The following is a 27,640-nucleotide window of genomic DNA, read 5'->3' as shown; positions in this document are numbered from 1 at the left end:
TTTGACACAGCATACATAAATGGAGTATAAGCTTCTCATTCCTCTGGTTGTATATGATATAGAGTCATAACAGTTGTGTAATCATATATGCACATAGGGTAATAATGTCCAATTTATTCTACTATCATCCCTCTCCCCATTTTTCCCTCCCCTTCTTTCACTCCCCTCTGTCTAATCCAAAGTATCTCTGTTCTTCGTACCCCGCCCCCCTTATTGTGAATTAGCATCCCTGCATATCAGAGAAAATATTCAGCCTTTGGTCTCCAGAATTTCTTTTTGGTAGTATTTAATAATTTATTTCTCTTTATTGATATTCTCTATATGCTCAAACATTGATATCATTTATTTCCCTTAATCCTTGAAGGGAATGCTTTTAAAAGCATGCTTTTACTTAATCCTTTGAACATATTTGTGATAACTTCTTTAAAGTTTTTGCTAAGTCCACCATCTGGGCAGCTTCTAGCTACTTTTATCTCAGCTTATTGGTCATATTTTCATTTTTTTTTCTTTTTGTATGTCTCCTAATTTTTTTTGGAAAATTGAGTATTTTAGAAAATATACTTCCACAGTTGGGGAGGTGGAGGGAGAGGAATTACATATGCCAGAGGTAATAGAGCTGGTGGAATGAAGTAGTGGTGCAGATCATACATAACTCAGATGTCATAGGTGTTCACCTGTTCTGAGATTGAGCCAGTTTTTTTGAATGGATGTTTCTCCATTTGTTACATGTCCTTAGGACAATTCCAGAGCGTCCAAATGTTTGTTTTTCAAAATAATTTTCACCAGTTAAAAATAGATTTGCTGGAGAGGGGGTCCATAGCACTCCTTACTTTGTTATTCTGGGAATTCCACCCCATTTTTCATCTTTTAGTATCAGATTTTGGATCTTTATTTATATAGAGACAAGGTCTTTTTTTAGTACCAATTACGATTTCCTCAAGGTAGTCTGTGTATGCTCTCAGAATAAGTTAAACTTAGTTGTCAAAAGCTTTTCAGAAACTTTTAGTCCGTCAGGAAAGCAGCATTATTTTTCTTATACAAACCAGCATTTTGACTTTAAGCTAATTTTCCACATAGTTTTTCAATTCGATGATTCTGACTGGTTGTTTCCAGGTTTTATAAAGTTTCTTCTTAGAATAGATAGCATTATAGACAGATTCTACCAGCATACCCCTTGTATCTGAAAATGCTTTGCCAATTTATATTAGCTTTTTTTTTTTTCCTTTTCTTCACAGCTGCTGTACAGAAAGTGTCAATACCTTCCAGTTAAAAGCAGGGAAATCAGGCAGAATATGATATTGTAACTGAAGTAACTCATTCATTTAACATTTATTCAATGCCTATTCTATGACTGATAACTTGCACATGTTCTTTTTGTTACCTATAAATATTTTCTAACTAGAGCCATTATTACATTATGGTTACATTATTTAACATTTATTAAATAAACCTGAATTTCTCTTTGAATCTATTTTTACAAAATAGCCATTCATTTGGAGAGAAAACTTATTGTAAAAAATTATAAGGTTTTATATTATGAAATGAATTTTTTTTTTTTTGGAAAAACCAGTCCGTGAAGCTAAGCAATTAAAATAAGTTTGGCAGAAGAGAGAAAAAGTATGTATCAGTCTTTGAAAAAGGCTTGTTAACTTAGGAAAGAAGCAGTGTTTAGAAAGCCTTGGGTGTTTCTTTAATCTTCTTGGTACTGCTATTTGTGATTATAGACAAAATAATTATATTACTCTCCGCTTTACTTTCTTTCTTGACTTTAATTGGAAAATAATAACTTCTCTTGAAGATTGGGTTGTGGAGGAAAGAAATAGTATAAATTGACAAAGAATTTTATGAAAAGTGCTTTACAAATGTTTGATATTATGGTACCTGTTTATAGGTACATTGTTCTACAGTAGAGATAAATATAAGCTACCTGGCCTGGCTAACAGGAGGTTCAGAAAGGCCTTTGTTCAAACTCATTCTTTTTTATACATTTATTTACTTATTTTGTTTGTGTGAGAAGAAGTTTTACTATGTTGCCCAGGCTGGCCTCAAACTCATGGTCTTAAGTGATCCTCCTGCTTCTTGAATATTTGGAACTATAGGCATGCACTATTGCACATAACTTATTAAACCACTTCCAGTTGTAACCTGGGCTAAAGTGAGATCATAAGTATAATGTATGTACCAGAACACTGATATTACATCGTATGCCATATAAAGGATAATTTCCTATTTTTCATTCCCTTTTCTAATAGAGAAAAGATGGAACTCTTAAGCCAAATATTTATGTTAACTATTAGCTTAAAGCTCATCTTTCCAAATTTTCTGATTACTTTCAGAAGAAAAACTAAATTTAGGTCACTCTCACTTTTCTCCTTCTCTCATGATGAAATGGCCATAGAAGGAATGGAATAGAAGGAAGAACCAGGAATTGTAAACTGGGAGAGTAGCTCAGTAGTGGAGCACTTGCCTAGAATGCTAGAATTCCTGGGTTCTAACCCTATCACTGGAAAAAAAAAATCATAAAAGTAGTTAACGGTATAGTTGAGCTTAAACTTTAAATCATTGTCTTTATTTCTTGGTTAAAATATTTAAGGTAAATAGCGAGTTCTAAACCTGAAACTCTTGATCCTAGGGTCTTCTGTTTTTCGTTTCCTAGCAGCCAATCAACTTTAAAACATGAAGGGATAAAAACCAGGAAATAATCATAAAGCATTCCTTGGAGAGAGTTTCCAAACATGAATAAAAAATCAAAACTAACGAGCCCCCTTCACTGAGCTCAGGTACTGTATTGGTACTTTACTACATTATCATTATTGTTCTAACAACACCTAATGAGGAAGGAGCCTTGAATTTTATACTTTGTAAAGAGGAAACTGTGGCCTAGACAAATAATGGAAACTTACCCTGGATTGCACAGCTCCTAGAAACAGGATGAACATTTTTTAGTTTATCCTGTAGTATATATTTATAGAAAAAATTCAAGATGTGGGAAAACATGGAAGGAGACCCTCAGGGTTATACAGTGGAGGGGGTAGAGAGAGAGGAGGGGAGGGGAGGGGAGAGGTGGGGAGGGGGGAGGGTGGATGATGGGAAAGGCAGCGGAGCACAACAGACACTAGTATGGCAATTTGTAAATCAATGGATGTGTAACTGATGTGAATCTGCAATCTGTGTATGGGGTGAAGGTGGGAGTTCATAACCCACTAGAATCAAAGTGTGGAATATGATATGTCAAGAAATTTGTAATGTTTTGAACAACCCACAATAAAAAATTAAAAAAAAAAAAAAAAAAAAAAAAAAAAGAAATCACTTTAAAGTGAATAAATTTTCATTTCTTTCTCAGGCCCTAAAAAAGATAACAGTCTTTTCCTAAAAAGCATATTTAATAAAATTTAATACAAATTGTGAAAAAAAATAAAAAAAAAGATGTGGGAAAACAAATTTTTAACAAATCAGTAATAACTATATATGTTTGCATATGTATCTGTGATCATACAAAAAGCCCTCACACCGATCTGAAAAATACATAGTAAATTGATATCATTTGGTAAGCCTGAAGAAGAAAAGTAATGTACCAGGAATAGAGTTGGTGTTCAAATAAGTCTTTATTTTGAATTTTTTGATTTTTAAAAAGGGAATGCATTCCTGTTTTAGTTTGCAAATTTAAATAATTTATAAATTCTCATAAAATGAGGATAGAAAGCCGAATTCCAGATAATTTAAGCTTTTTTGACCAGCCTCTTTGTCCCCTTTCTAGTAATTTCTTCTTCATCACAATATCCACCCAAGAATATTTAATAAAACTTTTATAATAATGTATACATGAGTTAATTGGTATGGTTAACATTATAAAATAATTTATAATGACGTATAAGGCAGTATTACATGGTGGTTAACCATGGTAATGGTCAAACCATGGTGGTCTGACCCTGGAGCCAGACTGCCTCAGTTTGAATCTTAATTTTCCTATGGTATGAATTCTCTGCTTTGATTGTTATTAGGTCTAAATGAGGTATTATCTTCACAGTTCTTGGTAAATAGTAAGAACAAAAAATGTAAGAGTTAACTGTTATCACATCATCATCATCTTAACACTTAGAAGAAACTAGGACAAGTTATATTTATGTATGTGTGCACATACACATACATATATATGCATGACTTCATATGGTTAAATAAAGACTTTTTTAAATTAAAATTAGATCGTAATATTTCTGAGTTTTATAACCTTCTTTTGTATCCAACACCATATCTTAGAAACACCTTTCCATGCCATTAGATGAAATCATGAGTGTTTAAAACAAAAATCAGATGGATTTGGTCTTAAGTAGTTGTGATGGTCTGGATCCTTTTGACCAGACACATGAACATATAAAAAATATGTTTAACAAATCAGGCACTTTGGGGCTTTGGACCTTTGGATGAAAATTTGCAACTTCTCCTCTAAGATTTTCCAACCTATAAAAAGCCGTTGGGGGTTGGGGGTGGGTGGGAGCTGGGGTTGTGGCTCAGCGGTACAGCAATCGCCTCCATGTGTGAGGCCTGGGTTGGATCCTCAGCACGACATTAAATAAATAAATAAAATAAAGGTATTATGTCCAAGTACAACTAAAAATAAATATTAAAAAATGCTGTTACCATATTTAGCAATGTCATAAAATGTAATGAAAATATATGACAGAAATAACATTTCTTTGTCATTTATAACTGGACAAGTAGAAATAAAAATACCCTCAAAGGGAAAAGGCTCTATACTATATAATAGTATGATTTAGAAAAGTCCAATAACATCAGTTTTTTCCAATTAAATAAAAACTGTAGTCTAACTGATTAGAATTACTAGTGAAAAAATGATTTTTCTGAAATCTTTACTATCAAATTTAGTGTTTACAGGTCTGTTTGAGGTAACTTTAAAAGAGTTTTGATTGCATTCCTTAAGATGAAAAACTGTTAAGCACCTCCTATGCCAATAAAATGATGAATGCTGAATCAAAAAAAAAATACTTTGGGGCTATACTGAAAACCTGAGGTGCTCATAAATGTTGATGTGGCTTATTTAAAGGGTTCAGTGGACCCTGCTATATCTCATCTCACATGAGGATTATTTGCCTGATTTGTTAAGCAATAATATACAACATTTTAAAATGCTTTTCTTCAGAGCCAATATGTAAGATAGAATGCTGTTTTAAAGTACCACTCTGGGAAAGACATTGAAATACCATTCTTTTAAGTAAAATGATCCATACAAAAGGACATTGTTTATTAATAGAATTATTTCTTTCTTTACTTCTTCCTGGCTTTTCAGGAGATGTTTCACAAAGCAGAAGAATTCTTATCCAAAACGACGGATAGTGAAATGGATGACATGGACACATCAGATACCCAGTGGGGCTGGTTTTACCTGGCAGAATGTGGGAAGTGGCATATGTTTCAGGTATCTCCCATCTTTGAATTTCAGCAGCAGGGGTTTGATTCACTTATAGCATCATCTTCCAGATGTATAAATGAGCATGAATGCAAAACTTGAAAGAAATCAAACCCTAAGGAAATCAAATAGCTTAAATAATAGAAAACTTAGAAATTCTTCCAGTTCTTTTCCTTTTCTTCCCCCAGGTTTTCACAATAATTTATTTAGAAGAAACAGTATGTTTACAGTATGTTCAGAGTGTCAGTGTTACTAGAGTTGCATGATATCCGACATCTGAGCCAGCTCCAAGTTTGACTTGGTAGACAGAGAGAGAGAGAGGGCAGAGCAAGTTTACATTAAATACCTTTTGTATGCCAGTATTATGTTAGGTGCTGTACACATATTTTTTTCTCTTATGCTCATAACAACTCTAAAGCAGATATTAAAACTCTTGTCTTCTAGTCAAAAAAAGTGAAACTCAGAAAAGTTAACACAGTGTGTCTAGAGTCACAGAGGAGTTAAACTGAGATTTGAACCTGTTCTCCAGCCTGTGTGTGTATGTGTGTTTCCTCACCAAGCTGTTTAAAGTTAAAGATTAAAATTTTGAACCACTTAGAAAGTACAGTTAGTGTAATTATTAGGATACTTTGTGAAGAGTGTAATAATTTGTAAAAAGGAACATTTACCCAGGTGTTGAAGGGGACCATAACCTGTTGTTTCTTTGCTGGACATCTTTAAACCATTTTCAGTATGAGGATTTAGTTGAGATCTTCCCTGTGTGTTGGGAGATAGAACAGATGGTTAGTAAGTTTCCCTCATTCTTCCATTTTCTTTTGCTATGACCATAGTATCACTTCTCTGGCCAACCCCTAATATGAACAACTGATAAATGAAACTTTCTGATTTATCTTAAAGCCAGATACCAATATTCAATGTTCAGTTAGTAGTGAAGATATCGAAAAGAGCTTCAGAACAAACCCTTGTGGCTCCATTTCTTTTACTACTTCCAAATTCAGCTACAAGATAGACTTCGCAGGTATGTTTTTTTTTTTTCCTAATGGTTATGTTTTTAGTATATTGATAGAGTAATCTATAGCTCTGAAGATCAAGATTAGTTTTTACATTTACAAACAGTGAAATAGCGAAGTAAATATTTTTTTGTGGCACATGAAAATTGCCCCATAAATATTCAAGACTTGAATCTTCTTGAGCAACATTGCCTTTAATAAAGGCATGTTTATATGCATATATATATATATATATATATATATATATATATATATATAAATGTTTGTGAAAATTTTCATATATTTTGAGTTCAGTCATACTTGTTTTCTAAAATACACAAAGTATTTTATAGATCTTGGGATTTTTGTTTGTTTGTTGGTTTGTTTTTGAGATGGAGGTCTTGTTGTTGCCCAGGCTGGCCTCAAACCCTGGGCTTAAGTGATTCTCCTGCCTCAGCCTCCTGAATAGTTAGGATTACAGGTAAATGCCACCACTTATAGCTCTTGTTTTATTCATCATCCAATCCATCTAGAAATAAGTTTGAAACAGTTAGGAACTGTTTAATTTTAAAGGTCAAACATATGTTAAGTGAGAAAGTCATAATTAGCTAATGATAGTTTCAAGACCAAAGTTTAGCTGAATGACCCTTCTCTTGGTGTCTTGGCCAGAAAACTAGTTCTTTAATGGAAATTGCCTTCTGCCATTTCTGATTTCATTAGCCCTTTCATAGATTAACCAGCTAATCTGGAAATCTGCCACACTTTTTATTTCATCTATGATTTGTGGTCATGTTTTTAGGTAAACCATGAAAAACCTTTTAGAGTCAGAAAGATCAATAGCAGGAAGGGAGCAGGGAGTGGGGAGGAAAGGAGAATATGAGGTACTGGATACTGAATTAGAATAAGATATATTCTGTGCTTTTATAATTATGTTAAAAAGGATTCTACTGTCATGTATAACTAAAAAGAACCCATAATTTTTTGAAAGTCCCTTAAATTTTAAGTTGTTGGTATCCACTCTTTTTTTTTTTAATATTTATTTTTTAGTTGTAGTTGAACTCAATATTTTTATGTGGTGCTGAGGATCGATCCTAGGGCCTCGCACGTACTAGGCGAGCACTCTACCGCTGAGCCACAACCCCAGCCCTAGTATCCACTCTTTACTGCTTAGAGGCAAATAAGACCTAGATGGGGAGGCTTTCTTAACAAAAGTACATTTTGATTGCTGTACAGCTTAGTCTTCTATCTTTTCTTTCCCAATTTCTGGGAGTAGTATCTTTCTGACTGTGTTAGTAGTATGCTGTAGTTAGACAGGGTGCTAAAACGTTTGAAATTCCTTTGGACGAGCCAATGCCTAGAAATGGTGAAGGAGTTTTGTCCAGATAGAGGTTGATGCAAACAAATATCTAATAATTACTTTCCTCACCAAAATTGTTTTTCTTGCTTTTTTTTCATTATCATGAGTTAAAACTTAGATTCCCAGTCCTGAATAATCATAACTTCTTTTTAGTGACATTAGGCAAATAAACTGCTTTTTAGAGGATCCTGACATTTGACTTTCTGCTACAGTATAGGCAAACAGTGTGTGGTAGACATTTCTAGACATTTTTTTTGAAGCAGTAGTAAAATAGAATGATATATACAGGCTTCAGGCTTCATGAAGAGAATGAGGTTTATTAAAGCATTCAGTAGATAATTTAGCAAGCCACATTGATCCTAAAAGAATATTTGCTAGTAAAGTACATATTTTGAAAGCTTTCTGTCAGAAAATTAAGTTTATCAAAAAATATCTTGCCAGGTGTGATGGTACGTATCTATAATCCCAGCAACTTTGGAGACTGAGGCAGGAAGATTTCAAATTTAAGGCCAACCCGGGCAATTTAGTGAGACCCTGTCGCAAAAATAAAAAGGGCTGGGGTTATAGCTCAGTGTTACACCCCTGGGATCAATCTCCAGTATCACAAAAAGTAAATATCTTTATCAAACAAATTACATATACTAATAACTCAAGTTCCCCAACCCTCTATATAGTGATATTACTTCAAAGATAGTTATTAGTACTTAACATACACTATTTCAAAGTTATTAGCCCCAACCATTCTGCTACTAGTCAACTCAGCTTCTCTCTATAAACTGAGAAAAGTAAACTCAAAATGAGATGGTTTAAGAAGATGGCACTACAGGTTTTGCATTATGTGCTGAGAAGATCTTGCTTTTTCCCTTGAACTGTAATGATGACAGTATGTGCCGAGTCTAGGAGAATACAGAAAGCCAGGACAAACTTTACATTAGCACTTGCCTGGGTGGGTGAACTCTTTGTTTAGGAATGAAATGCTGTCAAGTAGACAAGATAACCTGGCTAGAATCTTGAATTAAGACTTATGTGGGAATGAAGACATGGATCTGGTAAATATTGCCAAGGCTGAAATATAGATGAAAGAAGAAAATGATACATTTAGTTATTAATTAATATTTTATCACTAGAATTGGTTATATAAGTATGTGTTGGGTCTCGCCAGGTTTTCTATTTTTTTTGGTTTAGGTATACAATTTAAAGAGAAGGCAAGAAATATACAAATTTTTGAAATTCTGTGAGTTGTGCAAGTTTTATAATGGTAATGTATCTCTTTTCTCATTTCCAAAATTCTTGGAGAAATAAATCAAAGTATATTTTTCCATTTAATAAGCCAAACAGAAGGTTTAATATGATAATTTCTTTCTTTTTCTAGTACTCTTAACTTTCCTAAACTTAGAACTCTTGTATTTTATTGTCGGTATAACCTAAGCGCAGTACAGAAAGGAATAGACCCTGCATACTGAGCAGTGTATAAAATTAGCATCTTTATGTATGAGCTTAGGTCAAGCAATGAAGCTGTGCTCCCCTGAAGAGCACCTTTATGACAAGATGTATAGATGCATGGTAAAGTATCTTAATATACTCTGCCTGTCAGCTGCTCCCATATCTCCATGATTCCTGGTCATCATGTAGTGTGACTACTAATCTTCTTGACATTTTATAGCACAGTATGTTTCTATGGCTTATCTAATATCTTTGTCTTTGTGTACAGAAATGAAGCAAATGAATCTCACCACTGGAAAGCAGCGCTTAATAAAAAGGGCTCCTTTTTCTATCAGTGCTTTCAGGTATTGTAAAGAGAATGGGGCAGAAACGGTATTTTGCCATTTGATAGAGAAACGCATAGACTAATGTTTTAGTGAGTCAATAAATGACTTTTTATATATTAAATTGACCTTTTAAATATTAAGTCTCTCATTTGTTGATAAAATAGCCAATCATCTTCTGTCATCATTTCTTCTATTCTTTCCCCCTTTTGTTGTTTATTTATTGTTTTCAATTCTTGAGAATAGTGTGCACAGTAGTTACAAAATGTCTTATGGCCTTTGTAATAAACCCTTAAAATAATACACTGGTAAATTTGAATTTTAACTAAAGATATTCTCAACAGAACCATCCAATTATTTGAGTCATAAGTCCTGGGTAATTGCCCACTTTGTATCTCTACTGATTTCTACTAGGCAACCCTTAGAAGTAATTTCAAGTCTTTAGCAATTAAAAGAGACCTAAGGAAAATGTTTGCACAACGGGGCAACAGGACAGCTCCCTGGATCTACACTGAAGATTTTCTTTTTGCTCTCTCTGGCTGTACATAGTCTGAAAAAAGAGGTGTACATGCCAGATTAAATATTTGTTATTCATATGAATGTGGTTGAAGGGAAAAACCTTAGAGCATGTCTCCTTTTTTAAAAAAATGATTCCTTAAGCAAATACTGAAATTCTTTTTTTTCAAAGAATTTAAAATGAAACAAAACAAAACTAAAATGGTAGCATGTGAATTGTACAAAATACCTGTTTGCTTCCTCCAAGGAGAATTTTTGAAAGGATTTGAGCAAAAGAAAGAAATTGAAAGAATTAGGGCAAAGGAATAAATATTTTAAGTTTGTATCAGTTCGTTTCTCAATATTTGTGACTTATAATTTGCATTATGATTTAAAAGTTATTCAGATATTTATGATAAATGTGCTAATACATCTATGGAATATAGAGAATATTTTTCTTCCAGCTACATCATGGTCACATTCTTTAGTACTAGGAATACAAAAAGGAATTGCTTATCTTCAAAGAACATGTAATCTGGGAGAAAAATGAGACATTATAATGGAAAATATTATTGGATGTGTTTTATCTGGTATGCCTTTGATGGGGGTAAGAAGCATAAGGTGGGGTCAAATACTGTTCTATCCACACTGTACAAATAATATAACAACAGCAGGAGAGGGAGAGAATTAAACAGAATGGAGGACAGCATGCAAGATAATAATAAAAGGGGAGAGTTAATTAAAGAGGAAAAATAGAGTGATGAAGGTCAGGTGCTGACGTAGAAATGTTCATTGAAGACTATTAAACATTTATTTCAGGCAAAGCAAATAATTTATACCTCCTATTGACAAGGAATTAATTCAGGCTTTGGACTATAAAATTTTGTCTGTTTTTACAATAGCTAAAAGATACTTAGACATTTAGGACAAATTTTTTGCTTGTTATAGTGAAAGAACTAATTCAGAGTTATTTTAGAATTCTCTAAGACCAACATGGATGAAGAATTTGAACATTCACACAGCTGCAGAAGAGAAATACAAATCAGTATCAGGCTTAAAAAAAAAAAACTATCAGATTGACAGAAATTTGAAAGCTTAATATCACACCTTTTTGGAGAGGTTTTTGGAAAATAGGCTTTCTCTATATTTCTTGTGAGAATGTTAATAAGGTGGCATTTGCACAGTATCTGTCAAAATCATGAATAAATATATACTTTGACCAAAAATTTAATTTCAAAGTGTTATTCTTCAGATAGACCAATGGACATGTAAAGTGATAAATAGACAAATTTGTTCTTTGTGGAGTTCTTAATACAGTAGCAAAAGTGAAAGACAAGCTGAGTATCATCAATAGGAATCTGGATAAATAAACCACACACACACACACACACACACACACACACACACTCACTTATACAGTGGAATGCTGGGCATCTGAAAAATATTTAGAGTGCTTTTATTTATTCAACCAGTATTTATTGAGTGTCTATCATATGCCAAACTCTGTTGTAGGCACTGGGAATGAGAATACTTTCTATGTGTTAATATGGAAAGATCTCAGATTAAGTGGATAAAAAGATGCAGAAATGTAGGCTATTTATGCTGCCATTTGTGTGAAAGAATAATTTGGCTTATATTTACCTAAAGAGATTCCAAAAGAACAAACAATTAAAAACAGTAATTACTTGGAGTAAGCAAGAAGAAAGAATTGGATATAACAAGGACTGGAGTTGGAGGGACACTTCCCACTGCATTCTTCTTTATGTACAGTCATTTTTAATGATGTTGTTTTTTCCTAAAATTAAAATGAGTTTGAAAAAATAAACTAAGGATAGGTTTGAAACTAATTTTTTCCATTAAAATTTTTTCTATTTTCAATCACCAGAGAGGATTGGAGTGTTAGCTTTTACTATTAAACACCCCATCATCACTATCTTTCTTTGCTCACATCCAGTGGTTTGGACACTTTAGTTTTAAAAAGATTTCTGACTGCAGTAAGCGAATTAATGTGGATCACGAAAGAGAATTTTAGATTTGACTCAGATCTTGGAGTACATAAATGGCTGATAAGAGTTTCACTTTTATTCAGTAGGCAATATAAATAAGAGCTTGGGCTTTTTTTTTTTCCATCAGGAGTTTAATTTTTTTCCTTAGAAATACCTTTTCTCTAATCTTCCTTACATTTTAAAGAAATTTTAGAAACTTAAAAGAAAATAAGACAGAACTATATAATTATTTTTGAAATTTATTGGTGTGTAAGATTGGATATTTTTCATCAAAGTTTACTATTCAATACCTGAAAAACAGCACACAGTAAGCATTCAATAAATATTTTTAAATAAAGAAACAAAGGGTTGCACTTATTGCATTTGACATCATACCATGAACATGAAAATTTAGCTTCGGAGAAAATACTAAATTACTGGCAGTAATTATAATCAGCTTCTAATATTTTGTTTTATTTTTTGCTATTTTAAGTTATATCTGTGAAAATGAGGCTATCCCTGTGCCACCACACTGGGAGAATGTGAATACTGAAGTACCATATCAGGTAAGAGCAGGTCTGACTATCTATCCCTTGAAGAAATTAGAAAGGAGTGTAACAAAACCATGTACTCTTTTCTTCCCAGCTTATTTCTCTGCACAATCAAACACATGAATATAATGAAGTTGCCAGTCTCTTTGGGAAAACAATGGATCGTAACCGAATTAAAAGAATTCAGAGAATTCAAAATTTAGATCTATGGGAATTCTTTTGCAGGTAAGATGATCTCTGATCTGAACCTTCCTATCTGTAAAACTTATATAGTCTTAGAGATAGTTAAACATCAGTGTTTAATTGTATTAATTTTTACTGATGTCGACATGCTGATTTTATTTTGGCACATTTCTACCTGGCCTCTCAGTGCACTTCTTTAGCTTTCCTGGAGGAGTAAAAGAGAGCTACTCTTCAAGTGAATCCCTGGCATTATAACGTGAAAAGCTTTCCCTGGGGGCTTAAAGATGTGCATCTTGACTGAAATGGACATTATAAGTCTCAGGAGCTGCTCAACTTTGTTGATGTGATTTTGTTTGGCTCAGCTTTTTATGTCAAATTAGAAACATTGTTGACTTTTTTTTTTTTAATAATTACACTTACACTATATTTTTGGGGGGATGGGGGCACCAGGGATTGAACTCAGGGGCACTTGACCTCTGAGCCACATCCCCAGCCCTATTTTATATTTTATTTAGAGACAGGGTCTCACTGATTTGCTTGCACCTTGCTTTTGCTGAGGCTGGCTCGTGATCCTTCTGCCCCAGCCTTCTGAGCCACTAGGATTACAGGCCTTTGCCACCGTGCCCAGCTACTTACACTACACTGTCTTACACAAAACTAGTCATTTGCTTGTTTTGATTTAAACAACAATCTAAAACATACCTTCAAAGTTCTTACTTAGCTTAGAGTTTATGTAGGTTTAAAATTTCAATTTAATTTTAGATTTAAGTTAAAAATGACCTCTTAGATTGCTCATTGTGCACAAAACCTAAAAATAAATCTCATTACAGAAAACTTGGAGGTATTGTTCAGATTAACCTGTTGTGCTATATTTTTATAACAAATGTTACTTAAAGTAAGTGGCTCTCTGAAATATTTTAGTTAACATTTGTAGATGAGATTGGCTTCTAATATTTTTACTCTGACTTTGAATTTTTTTTCAGAAAAATTTCAAACAAAAAAGTAGAGAGTCTAATATAAGGAAACCCATGTGCTCATCATCCTGCTTCAATATTTATCAAGATTTACCTCACATAGTCTATCTCCTTTTTGTTATTGTTGTTGGTGAAGTATTTCAAAGTAAATCCCAGACTGTAACTCATTTCATTTCCATATACTGGACATTTAAACGACTTTTGTTTGGTAATGGTACATGGAATTCTTTCTTGGTTCTAACTGATTAGTTAAATGTGGCCCAAGTACATTCCAGATATAATTCTCATAGTTGTTTATAGTAAAATAAGCTGTGTTCAGCTTGTGTTTTTATAGTTTTGACTCTTTGTACCAAACCATCTTTTATTTCTGACAATAACTGTGTCTGACTTTGGAACATTTTTTTGGTTCTTGTTTGGAGGAAGATAGAAAAAAGCCTTTGCCCCCTTTGATTTTATTACCTCAGTGACTGTTTTTCTGAAATGGGTTGTTGAAAACTTGATTTTTAATTTTTAATCAGATCTCTGAAGTAGAGCTCATATTGATCTCCATAATTTGAGTTCCAAATAAAACCTACTGTAAAAAACCATCCCATTGGGGATATGGCGCAAGCGGTAGCGTGCTCGCCTGGCATGCGTGCGGCCCAGGTTCGATCCTCAGCACCACATACAAACAAAAGATGTTGTGTCCGCCAAAAGCTAAAAAATAAATATTAAAAATTCTCTCTCTCTCTCTCTTCTCTCTCTCTCTCTCTCTTTAAAAAACAAAACAAAAAACCAAACAAACCATCCCACTGAATCCCTAAAACATTTGATACTAAGAATTTCACTGCAAACAGTCTTATGTGGAGATGCCATGATTTTTTTGTATTGTCAGCCTATAGAAATCTGTGATGTAAGTGAACTTGTCACCTGCTGTAGTATTGCAAAAATACTTAGATCTCATTGCAGGGGCAGCCTGTCATTCTGACATCTCCCTGTAAAACTAAAATAACTTAGTCAATCTCATTATCACATAACCTATGACTCACCATATAGACAGTCAGGCCCACAAGAGTCCATCAGGGATCAGTTTATATGTCACTTGGGCCTTTCTTACTTCCCTCCCTTCTTTCGACAAATATGTTTTTAGCACCTGATTTGTGACAAGCACTATTCTTGGTACTTGAGATATAATGATGTATGGAACTATAGATTAGATGAAAAGGCAGGCCTCGGCTACCCAGAAATATAGGGATGAGCACAGGTCATCATGGGAGCACAAAGTGAGGGTTTCTATCCACCCTTGCTGACAAAAGTAGGGTGTGGATTATGGAATGGGGTATATTAGATAACACCTCCTAAGGCAGGTGTCAATTAAGCTAGACACAGGTAGAATAGAGAAAGGACATCCTAGGCTTTGGGAACAGCATGGGCCAAAGTCTGGATATAAGAAAGAATATAGAAAGTTGAGAGAATTTCAGATTGAATAGAAAATTACCATGAATGGTGAGACAGGAGGCTAAAAAAGTAGTCAATAGGGAGAGCTTGCGGGAGTTTATATCAGAATCACTGGGTGGTTGTATAATTTTTTTCAGTAACCTTAGCTGAAATCAATTGATCCTGAGAGTTTGCAGGTGCCAGACTTTATAAGGGCTTTATAAGCTAAACTAAAAGATTTTCTTTCTCTGGAATGGTAGAAAATCCTTGTAAGACTTTAAGCAAGAGGGTGATGGATCTGAATTTTAGAAAAATAATTCATCAAGCCATACTGTGGGGAATGTTTTGAAGCAGTGGTTCTCAACTGGAGTGATTTTGCCTATCAGGAAACATTTAATAATGACTGGAGAAATTTTTGATTGTCACATGGTGGGTTGGAAAGTGCTAATGTCATCCATTAGATAGAGACCAGGGATACTAAACATCCTACAATATATAGGACTGCCACAACAAAGAGTTATCCAACCCCAAATAATAATAACATCAAGGCTGAGAAACTCTTATTTAAAGGAATCACAGTTTGAAGCATGGAGATCAAGTTAGAAAATTATTTCAGTAATTAAACTGAGACACAGTGGGTGGCCTAAACCAAAGTGATATCTGTTGTATACAGGCAAAGGGGACAGTTTTGAGATATTGAGTATGTAAAATGGTGGGACTTGGTGCTTGAATTAATGTGTGTGATGGGGTAGGTAAATGAGACAGAAAAGGTAACTCCCACATTTCTGGACTATTTGTTTTAGTTGACTAAAGGATATGGGTAGAAACAGGCCTTGGTCTTTATAGGGACAATGGAAGGTTCCCTGGTGGTTGATGTACAGCATTTGATATACAAGTCAAGAGCTTAGGCAAGTAGTTTAGAGACAAAGCTTTGGAGTTTTTAGAAAATATGGGGCAATATAAACTATAGGGATGAGTAAAGATGACCAGGGAATGTGTATAGATTAAGAAAAATTAACCAAACTCTGGAAGGAATGAACAGAGAAAGAGAAAACCTAAAGAGGAAAGGAAGAAGTATCAACCACGGAAGGTAAAAGAAAACCAAAAGAATGTGGAGTTGCAGAAGCTGAATGAAGAAAGTAGTTTATCCAAATAGACATCATCTGCTAGGCCCCATACTGAAGAAATGCCAAGAAAGATAAATATTAAAAATGTCCTTTGGGCTTTGTAACCTAAAGATCGTTGGTAACCTTGATCAAAGCATTGGTAGATGCTATATTGTGTGTACAAGCAAATGTAAACAACTCTTAAGAAGCTTGGCAGTGACAAGGATGAGAAATGTGAGATAGAAAAAATGTTTAAGGAAAAGTGTTTTTGTTATGTTGTGTTGTTTTAATTTAATGATGAGTGAGATCTGAGCTTTGTGATTGGAAGAAACCTATAAAGGAGAGTTTAGAGACATGAGAAAAAGGGGGAAGCATAATTGATAGATTAAGACTCACAAAGAGGCATGACAGAATGGAATTCAGAGAACACATGTTAGAAAGGAGGGAGAGAGAGTGTCCAGTTAGATTGGTAGGTAAATAGAGATAGAGGATGAGGAGAAGAGCTAGGTTAGAGTCTCATGCCTTCAGTTTCTATGTGAAATAAGAAATGAAGTCACCTACATAGAATGAATTGTTGTTAGGAAGGTGTGGATAAAGAGGGAAAAGGAAAAGGGATAGGAGAGATTTGAAATGGACACTGTGGAAAATGGGAGAGAAAGAGCTAACTTGGGAACCATATGATTTCTATCAGTGTTGAGGGTTTAGCTGAGATTGGAATATGTGAATTTCTAGTGGAAATCATGGGAAATTTTCTGTGATTCACATCAGCAGTATAAATATAAGAGTAGATAGGAGAGATGATGAGATTGATCCAGAGTTGGGAAGTATAAGACAGCTAGGAAATAAGATCTGTGAAAACTTCTGTCTCCTTAAGAATGTAGATATTGATAGATCAGATATCCTCAAAACTGACTGCATATCAGAGTCTCCATGGAGCTCTTTAGCAAATAGAGATGCCTGACACTTGTCCTAGATTCAGCAGATCAGAACCTTTGGGTTTTGAAAATTTCCTCTCTTAAAAGGTCTATAGGTGTTTCTGATGTTCATCCAGAAGGGAAGACCACTGATCTAAACCTAGGTAAACTTCAGTGCAGAGCATATGACATACACAATTTAGCTTTTCTGGCACTCTGGTTGCTAAGATGGAGGGTAATATTGAGATGTCTTTGAGAAAGGGTGCCACAGTACTTTTAGTAAGTTCAGAAGTAATTGTGGGTTTGGACACAGTTTGGCAGGGCTGTGAAGAATTTAGTGTAGTCCTGTGTCTTTCCTTGTAGGTTTAATCGAAGTTCAAGAGGCCCTGAAACTCAACTCTATCCTTTCTGGAACCCTAAAGATATAGTCTGTGAGTGTCCACATTTCTTGCGTGCCTTCATCATGGACACTTAAATAAATAAAACTTGCTGTGAGGATATGGAGCTTTAACCACCTGCCCAGCTCTGCCTCCAGCAGAGATGTTTGCTCCATCCAATCCAGTAACCAGTTTATCATTGCCTGCTGATGGCCACACTCCAGGCTGTTTAGGCCACAGTTTATTTATAATATCTAAGATACACTGGAGTAAATTTTCAAACCAAGATTCATTTTAATCTGTGCCTGAAATATAGTGACAAGTGAACATCCTGATTTTTTAGAGTGAATTCTAGTCATCATAGCTCATGGAACTTGACCTTAGAGGGATGTGTTTTAAACACATTTTTACTTTAAAAAATGGTATGAATTCATGAATGCCAAACTAATAGGATTGCCATAGTGGTAATTTGGAAAGTTCCTTACAGTCTAACTTGATTTTTATGAAGTAGTGGAGAAAATTTCTTATGTTGAAGACAAGGTATGCCAGGTCATAGTACAAAGAGAAAAATTAGTAGAAGTCATGCAGAGAGTAACTTGATTGGTATGCATGCTTTCTTCAACATTTTTATCAGGAACTTAGATGAAAATGTAGAAGACTTGCTTATCATTCTTGTGAAAGATTCAAAACTAGAAGGGGTAGTTTATTTGTTTCGGGAGTGAATCAGTAGTCAGAAAGACCTTGGAAGGTTGTAAGTAGGTCAAAACATACACTATCTTTTTTATAACTATTTTTCTTTGTTAAAAAAGGAACAGACGTACATTATAAGAAAAGAAAAAGTGAGACATAAAGTTCTAAAACAGAAAGTTGGTCTGTATAATTTGTTCTTATAAAAACCTGTGTTTTTTGTGAAATAAATAATTGCTTACTGCATATCCCTCTAATGTCAGGCTCAGTGGTCTGGAAAGATTGTTGCAGTAGATCAAAGCATATGCATTTAATTTTGATACATATTGTTGAATGACTTGAGAAAGATCATAGACATTTTAATTTCTGTCATTTAAATGAATGTATACATTTCTCCACATATTCACTGAGCTTCATGTTGATAAAATTTGTTGACTTGAGGGATGGATAAATTTGTTGTTTAATTTTTACTTTTTAAATTACTGTATCAAGTTTAAAGCTTAACTGCAAGAAGTCTACAGATTAGGTTGTACAAATTCATCAAGCTCAGAGGTTTTCTGGTTTGAAAAGTCTTGGGAGTTTTAACTGACTGCACACATTAGATAAGCAGTTTTATGCCTCTGCTACAAAACTGAATTCAGTGGTTTTGGTGAAGTCAGTGCTGTCTGATGATACCTGAACTATATTTCTATTTCTTACCAACAGTTATTAGCTAGAAGGTATCTAGCAGATTTATGTTAGCTAAAGAAGGTCCGGTAAAGAGAAAGACCTGGAAGCATTGCTGTGTGAAGACTAATTGAAGGAACAGTATATGTTTAATCTACAGAAGAAAGCCCAATGAGATGTTCATACTTATGTGGGGGTATTTATAGAGTTGTTTTAAAAGAGTGATTCAAATTGTTCTGTGTTCAGAAGAGAACAATGACAACTAGTCAGTAGAAATAATGGAAAGGCAGATTTTGGTTCAGTGTTGGGTGAGAGTACTTGTTGAGAGCCACAGCCGAAGGGGCCCCAGCAAACTTCCAGCTGCCAGCTGATGATTGGCTCACAGCGGCCCCAGCAAACTTCTAGCTGCCAGCTGATTGGCTCTTCTGTGGTGATGCTCATTGGGTTGTTTCCCTGCCCTTTCAGACCTCGGGAGCTGCTCTTTGGGGGACTTTTTTTTGGCTCTCTAACAATTGCAGCTGATCATAAATAGAATGAATGTTCTGTCTTGCAAAGCAGTAAGTCCTTGATGCTGGAATGAACTTAAACAGGCATTAAATAGTTAGCTATCACAGGTGTAAAGGGGAGGGCTTATTTTTAAAATGTCTTTTTAATGAAATATTTCAAAAGTGAAATGCAGCAGATAAATTTTCAGACACCTGTATGCCTACCAGATTTAACGCTTTAATACTTGCCCCACTTTCTTCATCTTTGCATATTGTTTTTTTAAAAGTATAAAACATTACATATACAACTGAAGTATTTACACTATCCTCTTCTGGTCTTCTTCTTTACTTTTCTATAATGCCTTCTTGTTTATATTTTCATAGTTTTTTACTGCATACATAATCTCTATTTACAAAATACAGTATTATTTTGAGAAATGTGTGTATATTTGCAACATTCTTTTTACATCCAAGATTATTTTTCAAATCTACTGTTAATGCACGTCAGTCTAGTTTATTACTCTTAACTTTGATATGTAAATATATAATTATATATTCATTTTTCTGTGAAAGAATTCGGGGCTTTTAGTTTTTGTCTGTTCAGTTACAATTCGTTCTACATTGAATGTCTTCTTATGTGTTAAAAGAGATGTGTCTGTTTGAAGAGCTGGGTGTGGTGGTTCATGTCTACAATCCCAAGGACAGGGATGGGCGGGGGAGACTGAGGCAGCAAGATCACAAATTTGAGGCCAGACCCAGCAATTTAGTGAGACTGTGCCTTAAAATAAAATACAAAAAAGGCTAGGCATGTAGCTCAGTGGTAGAGCACCCTGGGTTCAATCCCCAGTACCAAAAAAAAAAAAAAAAAAAGATGTGTCTGTTTGAAAGAAAGTTAAACTTGATGACTTAATAATGTTCCTTCCATCCATAATATCCCAAATTCACATCAATTCAACTAATATATTCTAATCTCTGGAGATAGAAAGATGTGGCCCCAGCTCAAAGAATTCGCTGTCTAATGACCCTGTGATCTTTGTATTTAATTATTTATAATCTCATTTATAGGCATCTGTAAAGCTTAGCTGGTTTAAATCATCAATTACCTTTACTATGATGAGGCATAGTCTAGATATCTATATCTTTGGGGAAATTTTTTTTTAAATTTTTTCTTGGTTTTTTGTAGTGGGCTGGGGAAGGGGAATGCTGGGATCAAACTCAGGGTTCTGCAGGTGCTAGGTGAGCATTCTAACACTGCACTACATCTCCAGCCGCTTTTGGTATAATTTTCAACCTTTAGGCTCAATTTAATTAATAATTTTTGAGGAGATGATTTAAGTGTCCAAGGGCATTGGAAATTATGTCTTTTCTAAAACTGCTTTGTCTACTTAGGATTTATATTAAAGATGTATTTTTTTGTCTTAGCCTTTCTGTTGAACATTGTTCTTTAAAAAATTACTAAATGCTAATTATGGTCTGTTTCTGTGTGTGTTTTGTGTCCTTATGTGTATTGTGTTTTTAGGAAAAAGGCTCAGCTCAAGAAAAAAAGAGGTGTCCCTCAGATTAATGAACAAATGCTATTTCATGGTACCAGCAATGAATTTGTGGAAGCAATTTGCATTCATAATTTTGATTGGAGAATAAATGGTATACATGGTGCTCTCTTTGGGAAAGGTAATTATCAGAATTCCAGGTCCAAATTTAGTTCTAGGATTCTCTCTCTTCTTTAGAGATAATTGACAGTTATGTAATTCAGTAGTAGTTAAAAGTTACTGTCCTGGGTTTTAGGCACATCCTCAGAGTTTCTGAGCTGCAGATAAGTCAATTCTTACGTGCACAGGATGAAGTAAGACTCTTACACTTCTGTCAAATTAAATAACTCCCCAAGTTCCAGTTATTCATATGGGGCATCATGTCCATGTTGAAGAATTTTTGCATTATATGTAACATCCAGGTATAGTCTTTTATATGTATAAGCCTACACACTAAATTGCTTTATGGAAAAGATAGATAGATAGATAGATAGATAGATAGATAGATAGATAGATAGATAGATAGATAGATAGAGTGAGTGATAAAATAAGTTAATTATATTATGCACCAGTATAGGTACTAGTGATTTTATTTTTATTTTATTTTATTTTTTACAAAGTAATAGGTGAGAATATTAACGGGCAATAAGGAGTAATTGGGGGAAACTTTATCTTATTTCTAATGTTATGAAAGTCTAAATTCTCTAGTTTATGCCCACAACTCAAGCAAATTAAGGAGAGATGAGGGGAAAAGGTCAGGGATGGATATTTATTTTTCTAGTCTTTACTCTATACCTTACTTCAGCAAAAGAATTATGATGTAGGATCAGGATATGCTACATTTTGAAAAAGTAAATTAATTTTAAAAACCTACAGAAAAGGCCATCTCATTTATTGAACTGTAAGAGGGTCAGAAAAATCTTAACACAAATCCATTGATATTGAGTAAATATGACACTTCGTAATTCCAAAAATGTTTAGAGTAAGTATTGCCTTAATGATAATTTTTACTGTCTACCATTTCTAAAGAGTCAGCTTCTGTTGAGTTTTCATGTTTAGAAATTGAACTGGTCAAATTGTTATAAAATATTCTGACAGGAACAGCTATGTTAGTCAGCTTTATGTTACTATAACAAAATACCTGAGACAACTTAAAAAGAGGAAAGGTGTTTTGGCTTATACTTTCACAGTTCCCTTTGAGAGTATTCCCTCAGTGACCTAAGACCTCCCACTAAGTTCTACCTCTTTGCATCAAGCTGGGAACTAAGCCTTCAACACATTGCCTTTGGGGAACTTTTAATATCGAAATCGTAGCAATAGCTTTGTACTCTCAGAAATCTTTTTCTGGACATAAAGTTCTGTTATTTCCAGAATTGTTGTTGGATTATAACCATGTATCTAGAAGTATGGTTTCTTGGGGTTTGAACTCATGTCTGTTACTTGAAGTTTTCTATGTCATCTCCAGAGCTTAGCTGAGGGAGGAGTCTTAGTAGAAGGAAATAAAAGTGGGAAGAAGGTCCACATGATAAAAATTCAGGTCCTGCCACACTTTTAATCACAGAACAGTTTTATTTACTGGGCTTCTTTGCAAGATTTTTTGAAAACAGAAATCTGGTATCTGCAGTTTAGTGGGAGTGGAGGAGGGTATTGGCAAGGTCTGGTGTATACCAATAAATCTATGCCTCTGGCAGTCTGCACTGCAGCTGTCCCCAACAGATGGATTTCTATTCTTTCCTTAAGGACCTGCAGATGAGGAAATTCCACATCTATTTTTGTTATACAATTCCATGAGTCTATTCTCCTGACAATTAGAATGTTTTTGTTTATGTTTAGTATATTCTTAGGAGTAATCTTGGCTCTTTTTGGTCCTTTTTTTTCAAGGAACCTATTTTGCTAGAGATGCTGCTTACTCCAGTCGCTTCTGCAAAGATGACATAAAGCATGGAAACACATTCCAAATTCATGGTGTCAGCTTGCAACAGCGGCATCTATTTAGAACATATAAATCTATGTTTCTTGCTCGAGTGCTAATTGGAGATTACATAAACGGAGACTCCAAATACATGCGACCTCCTTCCAAAGACGGGAGCTATGTGAATTTATATGACAGCTGTGTGGATGATACCTGGAATCCAAAGATCTTTGTGGTTTTTGATGCCAACCAAATCTATCCTGAGTACTTGATAGACTTTCATTGATTTCACTTCCAAATCTCAGTGGTCAAGAAATTTTGTTCTTTCTTGCAGGAAGATTTGCTCTCCTGTCATCTAGCCACTAAATGTTAAATATCTGATACTTTTGAAACAGATATGAAAAAAAAAAAGTGGCCTCCATGTAAAAAGACATACTGACTATAAGGTTGGTTTTTTGTTGTGTTGTTTTTGTCTGTTACCCATAGTCTTGTTAAAAATTAATACCATTGCCATTTTAACACACAGAATGAGAGATACCATTCCAGATTGAATTAGCTGAGTCTCAGTTACCATGGTCATGCAATCTTTAAAGTTTACATATGTGTGATCAGGATAAATGATTTTAGTACAGATGGACTTATTCATCTATGTTCAAAAAATAAAAATATAAACATATATGTCCCTGTAGAGGAACTGATCCTTTATAAATTGAATTTTGGTATTACTGTTTAGCAATTGACACGTTGGTTTTTTGGAATTCTGAAGGGGATAATTAAAATCCTGAAACAGTCTGGGCACTTTGATAGAAATAAGAAACAAAATATTATCTGCAGTGTTATCAGACAAGCCAGAAGGAGAAAACCAAGACAGTGCTCTGCTTCTAGTTACCTTAGGATACACGCTGCAGTCTCTGACTTACTTATGTTATTTTCTTATGTCTCCTGCACATGAATTGACAATTGCTGCAGACCGTAATCAACCTACAGTCCATCCACCAGGGCTCTTGAGTTCTTGAACCAAGACTTGCTATACAAGGTTTTTAGCACATCTTCAAAGTGCAGCTTTTACTTATTGTTTAAAACATTTCTTTCCCCTTTGTGTTACAGTCCCTCCAGTGATCACCTCTAAGATGTTTTTATCGACCCTACTACAACACACATAGCTTTTCAACAGTGATTCCTAAAATTCACATTTCTAACTGGTATCTCTCCATTTTGAATGATTGCAGAAGTGGGATGCTTGGAAAAAAATCTAGTTTATCCTTTTGAATAGCACTTGACAACCTCCTAACCCTCTTGAACAGTTAGATACAATTAATGATTGTTATTTAATGGTAGTTGGTTTACCTGTTCCATCTATTTTGCTGTTCTGTTGTAAGGAAGAATATGTAGTATTGGATCAGCTTCCTTCCTGTCTGTGTTCTAGCAGAAGCTAGACAACAACTTGGCAGGATGTCTAGCAGTTCAAGTATAGGATGAGGAATTGCCCATGATTGTTGAGAGTCTTTCCAACATTGATTTTTCCATGATTCTTCCTGAAAAGGAGAACAGCTGTGCCAAGCCTTTCCCGGAAAACCTTTTTCTAACTTCATAATACTGAATTCTCTCTCCATTATCCTCACCCAGTGAGGCTAAGTGTTTCTGAACTCAACTTTTAGTAAGTATCCATTCCTGTATTTTTCTCTCTAATCATTTTAATTGGGGGGCATCTAGAAATAATAAAAGTAGAATATATGATTAGGGATGGTAATTCTTTAAGTGCAATATATCAGCAGATTTTCATTAGAGCCCAGAATATATGTAATTGTGCAGTGGTAAGAAAATAAGTAGTGCACAGGAAATTGTGTACATAATACTTTGAAACAAAGCAGCAACAAAGATTTCCTGACTCAAATATGCACGTTTGCTGCTGGTTTAGATGAAGTGCCGTGAATATATAGAAAGAACCCATTTTAAAAACATGCAAAGAGCATCATGGAAGTCACTGGAGATAAAGCCACTAAGCTGCCATGGAGAGGTAGCCCACCATGTCTCTAGACTAATCCAGAAAAAGACAATGTCAGAGATATTAGAAATTCAGATTTTCAAAATCTTTCTATTCTGTTTATTTATTTACTTATAAAAAATGTTGAAACATTTTCAACATGGCCATCTCTCCTCTCCCCACCCAACTTAACATGCATACCTGTCTCTGCACTTGAATAACTGCTGAAGTATTGGGGAGTTATTTTTCTTTTAGACATGTGTAGATCTTATCTCGGGGTGACTAAGAGCCTAGAGTTAAGTATTTTCAAGTATACTTGTGCGAACTTTGAGCCTGCTTGGTTTATGTGAGGTAAAGTATAATGTACACTGCAGCAACCATTATAAGAAAGTACTGTACTATTCTCATCAGAGAATGTGCTGCCAACTCCCCTTTTATTAAAAAAAACCCTGATTTTGATATGTATTTTAAAATATGATAAAGTTCATCGAAGTTAAAATTTTATTTCTTTGTTTTAGTCAATAAGTGAAGATGAAAGTCATATGATTGGTATAGAAATCAGGCTGGACATATTTGTTTGCCATCATTTCCTCTGGTCATTACATAGTGTGGGTTAGGAGAGTAAGGAGAAGCTATTCCAGGTTAATGACAAAAGGTTTTTAAAACTCTTCATTGGATAAATTCCAGCTAGTAGTGACTTTCCTGTTTTTCACTTTGGTGATACCAGCCTCAGGGTACAAATAAATGTGTTTATATAAAAAAAAATTCCATGAATCTTTTAGTTAAAAACAGGAAGGTTTTGTATTAGTACATCATTTCATTTCTGGACTGTTGATAGTGATGATTTGGAACTATTTTAAATATATGGATATGTTGTTTTTACATTTGGTGATTAAAGCTTTCTGTAGTAGGTTTTGGTTGTCTGTGTATGTCATATATTTGTTTCTTCAATCTCTGTTTCTCATCTCCACCTTGCATTATTTAAGCGCAAGTTTTCAGCTCTAACTTAATGGACTCCCAAGGAGTTTTTTGCCTGTAGGCTCCTACGTACCAAAATTGCTGAAGGGGAATGTCCGTTGTTCTTAGTTTGAAATACCATGAGCCACAGTTAATCAATAACCTGTGGAGAAAATAATTTACTCAATCTATGCTGTTGAGAATTCCAAAACAGATCAAGGCTGGGAACCAGTAGCTGTCCTTTCCTTTGTGGGTGCTCTCCTGGCTCAGAGGAGCGGTTCTGGGGGTGGGGTGCCTGTAGTCATCCAAGGAGTACACTTCCTACAGCCCTTCTAACCTCCAATCACTCCCAGTATGTCCGTGACAAAAGTAAAAACATTCCATTTATTCTGTAAGCTTTGATTGGCAAAAAAAAGAAGATCTCAAAGGATATCCTCATTTTAGAGCTGAGAGAAATGAGGACAGAATGATTGAGGTTTGCCAGTGGACACAGTCTAGTTTTCCACTTGCTAAATATCATGTCTCAAATGTGCATAAATTTGAACTAGTTACTAAGACTCATTGTGATGAAAAGTCACTCAAGCTTTGATTGATGGCGAAAAGTATGACAACTTTACAAATTTGTTGCTAGTATATTCAGGTAGTTGAGGTCACCTCCCAAGTTGCCAGGAATAACATAAGAAACAATCCTCTAATGACCCCAACCATTTTAGCTCCCACATTTTTCTCTCTTGTTGGGGAAGGATTTTCTGTTTTGTTTTCTTTTCCTGTACACATTTTTTTTTATTGGTAATTGTAGTTGTACATAATGGTGGGTTTGTTGTTACATATTAGTACATACACATACACATAAATATAATATGACAATATAATTTGGCCAGTTCATTTCTTTTTTTTGTTTGTTTGTTTTTAAAGAGAGAGAGGGGAGAGAGAGAGAGAGAGAGAGAGAGAGAGAGAGAATTTTTTTTAATATTTATTTTTCAGTTTTTTGGTGGATACAACATCTTTATTTTATTTTTATGTGGTGCTGGAGGATCGAACCCAGTGCCCCATGCATGCCAGGTGAGTGCGTTACCGCTTGAGCCACATCCCCAGCCCAGTTCATTTCTTTTTAAGTATACATATTTTCTTTTGCTTAAAACAAAAAGTCAGTTCTTGATGAAATTTATTTTCTTTTTATGGTAAAAGAGAAAAATAAAAGATATAAAAAATAGCAAAGAAAGGAGAAGCAAAAGTATTGGCACATCCAAGTGTGCTGGTTCATGCCTATAATCCTGGCTACTCTGGAGTCTGAGGCAGGATAATCATAAGTTTGAGGCCAGCCCATAGATCAGTAGTACAGTGCTTGCCCAGTGCATATGAGGCCTTGCATTCAATTCCCATTATGTGGGGAGGGGAACCAGAGAGAGAGGGAGAACGAGAGATGGGGTCTCACTATGTTGCCCAGGCTGACCTCAAACTCCTGGGCTTAAATGATTTCCCATCTCATCTTTCAAGTGACTGGGACTGACTACAGGTGTACACCACCACACCTGGCCAAAAAAAAAAAAATATTATTAGAAACTTGAATAAAGTCATTTAACTTACTTTTATCCCTTTGCATTATATGCAGAAAGACTTTTGATGAAGTAGCCTGCCTCACTTCCCTGTATCTTTGACTTAAAACCCATGTTCCTATCTCATGAGAAGCCATTTAAAAATGAATAAGGCCAATGCTGAGTTCTTAGATACATTGCCACATGGCAAAAAAGTTCAACTGAAAGCTCAATTTTATGATGTTGCTTGGTGTAACATGATAGAAGAAATGAACATTTCAAGCAAGTATGAAGTACACAATTACTTGGGGACTGCCTAGTTTCTATGAGTCATCTATACAAGAAGA

The 27,640-nt window shown here is 34.7% G+C and overlaps 1 protein-coding gene across 3 annotated transcripts; it reads left to right on the top strand.

The window, feature by feature from the left end:
• Positions 1–1,628: 1,628 nt before the first annotated feature.
• On the top strand, positions 1,629–25,713 carry Parp11 (poly(ADP-ribose) polymerase family member 11). 3 transcript variants are annotated; one of them, XM_046425992.2, is made up of 8 exons: positions 1,629–2,780; positions 5,306–5,434; positions 6,327–6,443; positions 9,483–9,558; positions 12,511–12,583; positions 12,663–12,793; positions 20,896–21,047; positions 22,787–25,713. In XM_046425992.2, exons 2-8 carry the CDS (start codon positions 5,410–5,412, stop codon positions 23,101–23,103), a joined length of 891 nt encoding a protein of 296 aa, XP_046281948.1. In that variant the 5' UTR covers positions 1,629–2,780; positions 5,306–5,409; the 3' UTR covers positions 23,104–25,713. The 3 variants fall into 3 exon arrangements, with proteins under 3 accessions (XP_046281948.1, XP_058429119.1, XP_046281947.1); XM_046425991.2 differs by having other exon boundaries at positions 1,634–2,780; positions 6,323–6,443; XM_058573136.1 differs by lacking the exon at positions 6,327–6,443 and having other exon boundaries at positions 1,630–2,780.
• Positions 25,714–27,640: the final 1,927 nt, after the last annotated feature.

This window comes from Marmota monax, unplaced genomic scaffold (genome assembly GCF_021218885.2).
Source record: "Marmota monax isolate L192 unplaced genomic scaffold, Marmota_monax_Labrador192_F-V1.1 WCK01_AAM20220418_F8-fsc00747, whole genome shotgun sequence".
Lineage (NCBI taxonomy): Eukaryota > Metazoa > Chordata > Mammalia > Rodentia > Sciuridae > Marmota > Marmota monax.
This window is presented reverse-complemented; position numbering and strand designations above follow the sequence as displayed.

Excerpts from the sequence above, each read along its gene's own strand:
- Parp11 (XM_046425991.2), top strand. The coding sequence starts at position 5,309 with ATGTTTCACAAAGCAGAAGAATTCTTATCCAAAACGACGGATAGTGAA. Across the intron at positions 5,435-6,322 it reads GGAAGTGGCATATGTTTCAG|CCAGATACCAATATTCAATG; the intron begins GTATCTCCCATC and ends TTTATCTTAAAG. Across the intron at positions 6,444-9,482 it reads CTACAAGATAGACTTCGCAG|AAATGAAGCAAATGAATCTC; the intron begins GTATGTTTTTTT and ends CTTTGTGTACAG.